The sequence below is a fragment of the Nicotiana attenuata genome, unplaced genomic scaffold (assembly GCF_001879085.1).
Source record: "Nicotiana attenuata strain UT unplaced genomic scaffold, NIATTr2, whole genome shotgun sequence".
In the NCBI taxonomy this organism is placed as follows: Eukaryota; Viridiplantae; Streptophyta; class Magnoliopsida; order Solanales; family Solanaceae; genus Nicotiana; species Nicotiana attenuata.
In genome coordinates, this window is record NW_017671294.1 from 308,099 (window position 1) to 319,229 (window position 11,131).

Below are 11,131 nucleotides of genomic sequence, written 5' to 3' on the forward strand. Positions count from 1 at the left end.
AAACGAACACAACCGTGAGAACCATAGATGGTTAAGGATTGATCGTGTGACTTATGTTGTCTAGGTATACAACAAAGCTCGACGGTTCAAAGATATCAAATCTACCGATTGACCGAGTATATCCGATATAAGTTCACTACGGAAAGTTCAAAGGGAAACCTACTTATCCAGATGCAATCAATTCTTGCTTGTAAAACACACACACGTCCGTGCATTCCTTTGAGTTTATAGCCATTCCCCATTCATGTGGGGGATTGTTGGGTTTGTTATTAATAAATAATAACAAAAGAGGTGTGAATGTAAAATGGTGGGAAAAGAAATGGAGGGAAGTGAAATTTTGAATGAGTTAATTTCACTTATGCACTTTGTCCCTCATTGGTAGAAGGAAAGAAAATCTTTGTGTATATAAAGAGAAGCTCATCTTTTAGCTCTTAAAGAGCTAAGAAGAAGGCAAGCCTCGCGCCGTCGTCGTCGTCGCTCGCTCGGCTCGGCTTCGGCTTCGTCTTCGGCTTCGGCTTCGGCTCGGCTTCGGCTTCGGCTTCGGATTTGTCAAAGATCGATTGATTGATCAATTCTTGCTTGTAAAACACACACACGTCCGTGCATTCCTTTGAGTTTATAGCCATTCCCCATTCATGTGGGGGATTGTTGGGTTTGTTATTAATAAATATAACAAAAGAGGTGTGAATGGAAAATGGTGGGAAAAGAAATGGAGGGAAGTGAAATTTTGAATGAGTTCATTTCACTTGTGCACTTTGTCCCTCATTGGTAGAAGGAAAGAAAATCTTTGTGTATATAAAGAGAAGCTCTCTTTTAGCTCTTAAAGAGCTAAGAAGAAGGCAAGCCTCGCGTCGTCGTCGTCGTCGCTCGCTCGGCTTCGGCTTCGGCTGGGGGTGACCAGCTTATGACTTAAGGACACACTGTGTATTCAATGGGCTCGATTTGTTCCTACAACGTTTTCAGAATTTATTTTGAAGAAGTTTACTGTTTTTTTTGGAATTTAATTTCTATTAACTTTCTGTTTTTTATTTTCAGAAAGATTATTATTTAATTTATTTTCAGCAATACAGATATATAACACTATGCGCGAAGTCCGAGGAAGGGCCGGACCACAAGGGTCTATTGTATGCAGCCTTACCTTGCATTTCTGCAAAAGCCTGTTTCCACAGCTCGAACTCGTGACCTCCTGCTCACGTGGCAGCAACTTTAATACTTACGCCAAGGCTCCCCTCTTAAAAGTTATACATAGTTGTAAAAAAAATGACTGTCGTTCATATGTTAGTGAAGTCAGTTTTCCCTTTTTGGTATAAATCTTTTTTTTTGGAATCAATTTTCTGGTTGTCACCGAAACAACAGAAAATGACTTTCTCATGTAAAGTATTTTCCTGAAAAATAACTTCTGTCGTATCAAACACACGCTAAATAGAAGAGTTGCACTATTGCGCATATAAGCTTGTGAAGCTCTCAAAAACCATGGGCATGAAATATAAAGAGAAAACTAGTTATATTAATTAGTATAAGTTTACAAAAACTTAAAAAGCCAGAAAGCTATATATATGCTAGTGATATTCAGGTATACAATCAAGAACAGGCTTCCATCCTTTACCATTAGTTGTATTATCATCTGTTTGTTTTTCCTTCTTAATAAGATGAGAGATTTCATCAACTGTGATTAATCCTTCTTCCTTCAGCAAATCTTGCAGTTCTTTCTTACTAATAACAACCTTAATCCTTACTACCTCTTTCCTTTGCTTAGCTTCTTCTTGAATTACTTCTTTTGCAAATTTGACCACCTTCTTCTTTTTGGCTATTTTTGGAGGAGGCACTGGTAATATTATAGGCAAAAGATAATAAAGTTTTCCAGCTAACATGTTAGAATTTGGTAGTAGATATTGAATAACTGAAAGGGATTCAGATATTGCATGGCCAGAAAATTGTGATAATACTTGATATACTTTTATTGGAGTTTTGTATTCAAGAATCTTCCCATCTGTTTTCATTACTTTGACAATTTTTTCTTGCAAAACTATACAATTCCCCATTGTTTTGGTATGCAGTGTTGTAAAGGAATTAAGAACTTGAGGAGTGTAGGAACAAGTTTTTGTCTATTGAGTAAGTTTGTTATTTGGATTAGGCAAAATACATAATTTACCCATTGACCTTGTACCCAAATCCCTGTTACACACCTCTCGATCACGGGCAATCTTTTATACACCCAACCTTTTAGAAGTGTGTCTAATACACACTACTTTTTTCTTGACCAATTTTCCAAAACATGTGTAATTTCACGCTCCAATCAGATAGTGACACGTGTCATTAACTTATTAAAAAAAGGAAAAACCTTTAAATTATAATTAGATCCCATCTTGTTGATTAAATCCATCACCATGGCTGCCTTCTCTTTGATCGGCCACCGTCAAATCTTGCCTTCCATCTCCGACCACTATTCTTCAATCAAAAATCAGCTATGTGAAGTTCTCTACTACCAGCGCAACATCATCCCTAATCTCACATCTCCATTAAAATTATTTTTCTTTCACTCTAAAAGAATCCCATAATAATAATCTGGATTAACTTCTTTAAGTAAGAAGGCCTACACATTTACTGTCGAACTTATTATCTTTCTGCTAAAATCTTTAAATTCCATTTTATTCTTCATAAAAATCAAGGATGGCAAGAACACCATAGAGGGCAGAGGAGGACTGTCCCTGGAGGCCAAGGCGGTGGCTGAACTAAAAAAGAGTTGCAGAGAGCAGTGAAGGCTCTAATTGAAGACAACATCGACCATAGATTCACCTTCTCATCAACCAATCTCCATTAATTTGGAGACACCCAAAAGATCTCTCTTCCAAAAAACACTATCTCTCTCTGCCTTTAAAATTTCATACGCCATCAAGCTTCATTATTGGACTCTTCACAAGAAAACAAACAAAGGCCGGTCTGGGGATATGGGGGATTGTGGAAGACAAACATGGGATAATTTTTTGTTTCGTTGAAGAATGAACAAAACAAAGTAAAAGAAAAAGGAATAAAAGAAAGAAAAGAAAAAGGAAAATCAATTTGAATCGTTAGATAAATTTTGTTAGATCTGAATCGTTCAAATAAAACATTAGATATATATTTTTGTTTCTTCACACGCCTTATTTTGTTGGTAAAACACGCGTTGGCCACGTAGGTAAAGTAGTGTGTATTAGGCACACTTTGGAAAGGTTGAGTGCGTAAGGTAATTTTCGTCCGCAAAAAATGTGTAACAGGGATTTCGTCCATAATTCAGGGGGTAACTTATGTATTTTGCCTTTGGATTATAGTTGTGTTTCTTTTATAATGAAGTGAGGTACGATAATGCCCATTATATTATGAAATATTACAGGTAGAACCCTAGCACTTTTGGACCCCAACTTGTTGCTTTTTATTGATTGTGCCACTAACGACTACTTCGTTGAGATAATCATGATTTATCTCAACAATTCGATGCACAAAGTATCCCGTATTTACGCAGCGTCTCGAGAGGGGCCACGTCCTAAAAGATATAATATATGGATTAGTAGCTCAATTTTTACGGCTCGGATTTGTAGTCTAAAGACCCCTTTTTTTATCTGGACTATCTTTGCAAAGTCCCATATTAAAAGTGAGTATAAGGTATAAAGATACTTTTTATAGGGTGAATTCCTTTGGAAAAAAAAAATATTACAAGCTTGGCTCAAATCAAATATTATTACACAATATTGAGATAATCATGATTTATCTGGACTAAAGGACAATCCAGTGCACAATGCATCCCGCATTTACGCAGCGTTTTAAGAAGGGCCACATCCTAAAGGGTATAATATAGACAGTCTACACTAATGCAAGCATTAGTGGTTATTTTCACCGCTCGAACCTGTGACCTAAAGGCTCCCTTTATCTGGACTATCTTTGCAAAGTCCCATATTAAAAGTGAGCATAAGGTATAAAGATATACTTTTAATAGTGTGAAATCCTTTGAAAAAAAATATTAAGAGTTTGGTTCAAAGCGAACATTATTACACAAGATAAGAGGATTAGTGGGTAGCTTAGCCCTAACACCTTTAATGGTCCCATTGGCCATCACTGTCAATTCAAATATCTTTCAATTTTTGTCATCTAATAAGCTGTCTAGTAAGATTATGGCTAGGGGTGTTCATGGTTCGGTTTGGGTCGGTTTTTTCCTAAAAAAAACAAAACCAAGTAAGTCAGTTTTTCAAATATTGGAACCAAACCAAACCAATTGAGTCGGTTTTTTATCGATTCGGTTTTTGTCGGTTTTTCGGTTTTAGGTTATTTATCGATTTTTTTCTTAAATATGAGATATACACTACCAAATACATATTCCGACGACTATATTTTCAACGTAACACTATCAAATCAATTACTCTTTGAGAAATCTATCACTTACCAAGATATATTGATGATAATTGAAGTAAATAGTGATGAATAATTTAAGTACTCAATTAAAATTTTATTATTTTTATCATGAAATAAATTATTGTACTTAGCAAAAGAAAACTACCAATCAAACTAGAATGTAAAGGCAAAGAATTAGATTATTATAATAGCAAAGAACTAGACTAAAAATACAAACGACTAATATGTACGATAAAAATTTAGAAACTTTATATAAAAATACATATATATAGGTGTAATAATAAATTTAAATAGCTACTTTTATAGTCGGTTTGGTTCGGTTTTTTTCGGTTATTTTTTTATTAAAACCAAAACCAAACCAAATTTGATCGGTTTTTTTAAAATTTAAAACCAAACCAAACCAACTAAAAAGTATCGATTTTTTTTGGTCAGTTTGGTTTGATTTTCGGCTTTGGTTCGATTTTTTAGATTTTTGTGAACACCCCTAATTATGGCTATTGTTGCAGATGGAAAATCCACTTTTATTGGGGTTTCTGTTGGAGAGTGGATTCTCACCGGACACAATTAGGTACGAGTTTTGGCCTTATTGAGTAAGTTTGTTATTTGGATCATAGTTGTGTTTCTTTTATAATGAAAATGAAGTATGATAATGCCCATTGATTATGAATTATTACAGGAAGAACCTAGCACTTTGGACCTAACTTGTTGCTTTTTATTGATTGTGCCACTAACGACTTCTTCATTGAGATAATTATGATTTATCTGTAGTAAGGACAATCTGGTGCACAAAGTATCCAGGTATTTAATGCAGCGTTCCGAGAAGGTCCCATCCTAAGGGGTGTAATATAGACATCCTACCGTATGCAAGTATTAATACGTGGTTGTTTTCACGATTCGGACCTGTGACCTAAAGGCTCCCTTCTTTATCTGGACTATCTTGCAAAGTCCATATTAAAAGTGAAGTACAAGGTATAAGATACTTTTAATAGTGTAAGTCGCTTTGGGGAAAAAAAACATTACGAGCTTGGCTCAAAGCAGACATATTACACAATATTGAAGATAATCATGATTTATCTGGACTAAAGGACAATCTGGTACACAAAGTATCCTCATTTGCGCAGCATCTTCGAGAAGCGCCACATCTGAAAGGGTGTACTATAATAGTCTACTTAATTGGCAAGTATTAGTGTTATTTCACGGCTCGAACCTCTAAACCTATAAAGGCTCCTTCTTTATTAGAATATTTTTGCAAAGTCCGATATTAAAAGTGAGTATAAGGTGTATGAAAGATACTTAATAGTGATGAAGTTTTTGGTAAAAAAAGTATACTAATTTTGGCTCAGAATAATATAATATAATACACAATATGAGAGTACTCCGGCGGCTAGCTTAGCCCTCAACATTTAACGGTCCCATTGGCCATCACTATCAATTCAAATATCTTTCAATTTTTGTCATCTAATAAGAATATCTAGTTGAGATTATGGCTGTTGTTACAGTGGCAAAATACACCTTTATTGGGGTTCTGTTGGAGAGTGGATTCTCACCGGACACCATCAGTATAAAAAAAAAAATTGAAATTAGTTTACGAACGTCGTCGCTAATCTGTCGCTAAAAATCCGTAGCTAACAAAATTTCTTGTAATTTGTTGTTAATGAGTTAGCAATTGATTTTTTCTTAGCTACATAATTTATCGCGTCGCTAAAAACTGATATTTTAGTAGTGCATTTTTACACCCAAGAGATGAGTTAAGAGCAAGTAGAACCACTAACTCCAATGGAAATACTAGTGTTGACTTCTATGTCCACCATAATAATAATTACACTCTTTTATTTACTATTTGGCTCGTTGTTTTGGGAGTAATGGATATTTTGTTAATTTTCTGCACGAGGTCGGTTTGTGGAATCATTCAAACTATCATTGCTTTTCTCATTTCTATGGTGATTTTTGTTAAATGCAAGAATAATTAATTCTTTCATTTTTGAAACTTTCCAGTTAAAATTAGTCGAGATGCACATAAGTTGACCAAAACACTACGATTATTAAGAAAATCTTAAGTCGCATAAGAGTCCTAAATTTTTGTGCGTGGATGGTTTCTAGAATTTTAACACTATATGTTATGGGTTAACTCTTATAGCAAACTTGATGGTAACTGAAAATGAAAGAAAATAATTAATAGGCTATATTATCTATCGGTAATGAAAAAATTATAAAGAATAGATCAAGTTGACCAAGTCTCAAGTCGTGCGATTAATTTATTTACTATATATATAGACTTTCCAATTTGAACTTAGTGATTGATTGCTTGTAAGACGATTTTTCATGCTTGAATATGATTGAGGTCCACTTGAACATAAAATGATGGGAGACAACAAAATAGACTAAGGATTTTAGAAACATGTAATTCTATTGCTTGGTGATGTTATCAACCACGCAAATATTCCAACACCTGGCCTCCTATTACAATTTTTAGTGGTCGAGACAGAACTTTTATCAAGAAGAAAAAAAAAAAAACGAGCAAAATTTAAGGAAATTCAACATATTATATATATATATATTAAATATATATATACACAACACACAACGTTATTATTGTTGGGTTTTAAGCTTGATTAGCTTGAAATAAAGAGTGAATGGTGGAAGTGGAGGGAAAACGAAATATTGGATTTCCCTCTTTGACAAAGGGACATTGTCCCATATTGGAGGAGGAAAAGAGTTTTCATGGGTATAATTAATTATATATACAATTGCCTTCTCTAGCTCTTAAAGAGTTCAGAAGAAGACAAGCCTCGTGCTGTCGTCGTCGCTTGCTCGGCTTCGGCTTCGGCTTCAACTTCGGTCAAATGATTTAATTGATTAATTTTTTGGAAAAATGCATAAGTACCCCCCCCCCGACCTATACCCGGATTCCCAACTACACACTTTTTCTTGCGGGAATCCTATTACCCCCCTAAACTTATTTTAAATGTAATTATTTGCACCCTTAAACGCTGACAACCAAACTTTGGCAAGTGGTGAGCTACACGCGCCCCACATGTATTTTAGTACTTTTTTTATCTTTTTCTTTTTCTTATTTCTTAGTAATCTCATTTTTTTGTTATTTCATTCTCTTTTTTTTTTGTTTCGGTCACCGGGGCATAAATGGTGGCCGTCGGAATTTCACAAACACAACCATTTTTTCCGGTGAATTTTTTTTTTCGGCGATAGATTTTAATTCCGATCTAGTGTGTTTTGTTATATATAATATAAATATATATATATTATATATTATTATATTATTATATATTATATATATATATATATATATATAAATCTTTTCTTGAAGTATAATTTACGTGTGCGAGGAAAGAGCAAAAGAAATAAAAATGAATATAAGCTGAGAAAACTTTTTCCAGTTAAAATTTTAATACATCATTTTTTTTCCGGAGTGGGAAGGTTTTCCGATATGAATTTTTCCCCCCAAATCTGAGTGTATTTTGCTTTGCTTATGAATAGACCTTTTTGAGAGTTCAATTTGTGTGTGAAAAAAAATGGAAGAAAAACGGTTAGACAAAGTCGCCGGTGAATAAATATCCACCGGAATTAGAGAAGAAACGAAAAAAAAGGTAAAAGAAAAAGGAAAAGGAAAAGGAAAAAAAAGTAAGAAAAAATGGTAAAAAAGAATAAAAATTAAAAAATAATCTGAAAATCGTTTTTTCTTGCTTCTCACTCTCCTTTGGGAGAGTGAAATATACACACTCTGCCACGTCAGCGTTAAGGGTGCAAATAATTCCATTTAAAATAAGTTTAGGAGGGGTAATAGGATTCCCGCAAAGAAAAAGTGTGTAGTTAGGAATCCGGGTATAGGTCAGGGGAGTACTTATGCATTTTCCCTTAATTTTTTGGACCAAATTTATTTGTTAATATTAAGATTAACGTAATATTATTTTAATCCAAATTAGTCGATTGTAACGGTAAATTAATTTTCCTCCACGTTTGATTTTTCCGTTTTATTTTGCATAAATAGCCATTTACGTAATGGCCGTTCTAAGCGAACAATCATAACAGTCACCCTGAAGAGTTGCACCTCTTCATTTAAACCCAACCTGTTGGCTATAAATAGCAGATCATTCCCTTAGATTTTCCATACGAAATTCTGAATTCTCCTTCTTTCTTCTGCATTGTTTTAACTACAAAGAAAGCAACAGTAAGTGTGATTTGTTACCGATCATTGTATTCGCTGAAACACTGGGGTTTAAAGTACTGCTACACCAGTTTGTAATCCATTCTATCCGGGGAGGAAATAATTCGTAACCTCGGATACTAGGAGAGGATTAAATTCCTTAAGAAAACACTGTGAATTTAATGGCTCGAATTAATTTTTGTTTCTTCAACATTTCTGTTTATACAAAAAGAAGAGAAAAAGGAACTAATTTTCTGTGAAGATGTTGGTTTCCGGTCACATGATTCGTATAGCCATTTATCAAACTACAAAATATCTGGAGAAAAATAACATGGAACATTAGGTTCTTATCATTTACATAAAATATTAGATTCTTCTCAACGATCATAAGCTAAATTGAAGTTTTCGCGTAGCACAATTTTTCCTATATAATGAATAAATATCTAACCATCAATTATAGTGATTAAGTTAGGTATGATTTGTTTTTTGCACTTTTCACTATTTTATTCAAATTTTTTTGGTTTTAGTTAGTTGGTTGTTCTTGGATATGCATCGACAGCCAAATTGCTGCAATTGAGCAATTGGATAATGATATTCGATAAAAATAATAAATTTAAAAAGTTACAGATATATAACATTTTTTCTTTTTGGGATTATGCAACATCACATTTCACAATTTTAATGGAAATCCTATCTCATGAATTCGTGTACGTGGAACTAGAGCTGTGCTGTGCTAGTCCACCATTTTGATTGGCCTTATAATGATCAACCTACCCTAGTCCTATGTGGGTTACGGGCCCCCACGGGCCGGCCCATTATTTTTAAAAATATAATTTTATATTTTTTTCTTTAATTTTTAAACTAAAAAAAGATAAATATTTAAAAGTTAAAACAATCTTATTGGAAAAATTTCACAAAACTTAATAACTTTTTATACGATTCTAATATATCACAATAAACACTAAAAAGGTAAAAGACAAGACTATATTTCATTCACTAAAAGCCAAAACTCAAAACAAACTATTCGAGAGAACGCCCATGATGCTTATGGGATATCTAACACATCATCTTCATCAAACACATTTGAATCCGTTTATGAGAAGGTTGTCTTAACATCTTCACTTTCTTCTACATTTACAATTCGTATGCAATATTAATTAGTTAAATATTGAGAATAAGTAAATTTTAACGTTTTAAGACTTTGATCTTTTAATATGACGAGCTTAATAAACTTTAAGCTTGAGATACTCTTCTTGTTATTTTTTGTGTCATATACTTTTTATATGTTATATATTTTAAATACATATTTTTATTAGGCTCACGGGCTAGCCCAGCCTCAATCAAGCCTCACGGGCCACGGGCTTATTCGGGCCGGGCTTAAAAGCTACATTTTTAAATGGGCTCCAAAAATTCTAGCCCAACCCTGCTAAATCATAAGCTGAGCTGGCTGGCCCAACGGACCAAGCCCATATTGACGGCTCTACGTGGAACTGTGGAAGCTGAGCGTAGGCTTGTTAAGCTGATATATAGTTTTCTAACTATTTTCACTTAAAATGATGACAGCAACAACAACAATTATCACAATACTTCAATATCAAGCAAGTTGTGACGGCTATATAAGCTTTTACTATTCACGTCGTACTATTTAATTCATGTAGTTCAATATTATTTAGAATAGTATCATTTAAACAATTATAAATTAATTTCTTTTTTTTTTTCAATTTGTGTAGCATTATTATAATTTAGGAAGTTAAAGAGGTTCTTCTTTGATCGTGATTTTCTTAATATTTCAAACTATTAAACAGTTATGACTTACACTTTTTTTTTTAGTTTTTAAACATGTAAATGTTATTAAAAAAAAAATTTAAGGACGAGATGCATATAGTATTGAAGAACAGACGGTAAGAAAACAAGACTATTGAACGTTTAGACGTTGTAGGCGGAGCTAAAATTTGAAGGTAATGGTATCGAACTTGCCTTCGGACTAGGAGCGGCAAACGGGCGGGTCGGGTCGGATATGTTTCGGGCCGAAAACGGGTAATGAAAAACGGATCAATTATCCGACCCGACCCATATTTAATATGGATAAATAATGGGTTAACCGGCGGATAATATGTGTTACTCATATTATCCATGACTTCTTGTATATAATCATTTTTGGAATAATTCTTAGTCTCCCTAACTTGAGGAACCGCGCATAAGGCTTGTGCCATGGCTAGAGTGAACTATATAGGCAAGGTTCGTATGACCGTTTGACCCTTAATATGAATCCTAACCACTAAGCCTTAGCTTTAGACGTATAAATTTTTCTTTTCCCTTGATGAAGATCTTAATCTAGGGGTAATGGCCCCCATATTCAAGGCCAAACTTGTGAGGATTCGGATATTGCTGATTTGGTGCAAATGATCATCAACTCCGGTATAAGGCCGGTCTTCAAAACTAAGGTAGCACGTTTTACTGTTGCCTTATTAAAAACCATGCCAAAAAATCCTCTTTGGGGAAAAACCCAATTCAAAGGGAAAAGAGTGCAACATGTGCTTTCAGACCTAATAGCCACATCCGCCCCTGGCCGAGTCCTGCATACGT

At 34.1% G+C, this 11,131-nt stretch overlaps 1 protein-coding gene across 1 annotated transcript; it reads right to left on the reverse strand.

Annotated features, from left to right (window-relative positions):
• Positions 1 to 1,559: 1,559 nt before the first annotated feature.
• Positions 1,560 to 2,042, reverse strand: LOC109207343. Its single transcript, XM_019370243.1, has one exon. The coding sequence runs from the start codon at positions 2,040 to 2,042 to the stop codon at positions 1,560 to 1,562; it is 483 nt and encodes a 160-aa protein (XP_019225788.1).
• Between the last annotated feature and the right edge of the window lie 9,089 nt (positions 2,043 to 11,131).

What these genes read in the sequence shown, in the direction of transcription:
- LOC109207343 (XM_019370243.1), bottom strand. Translation starts at nt 2,042, where the DNA reads ATGGGGAATTGTATAGTTTTGCAAGAAAAAATTGTCAAAGTAATGAAA.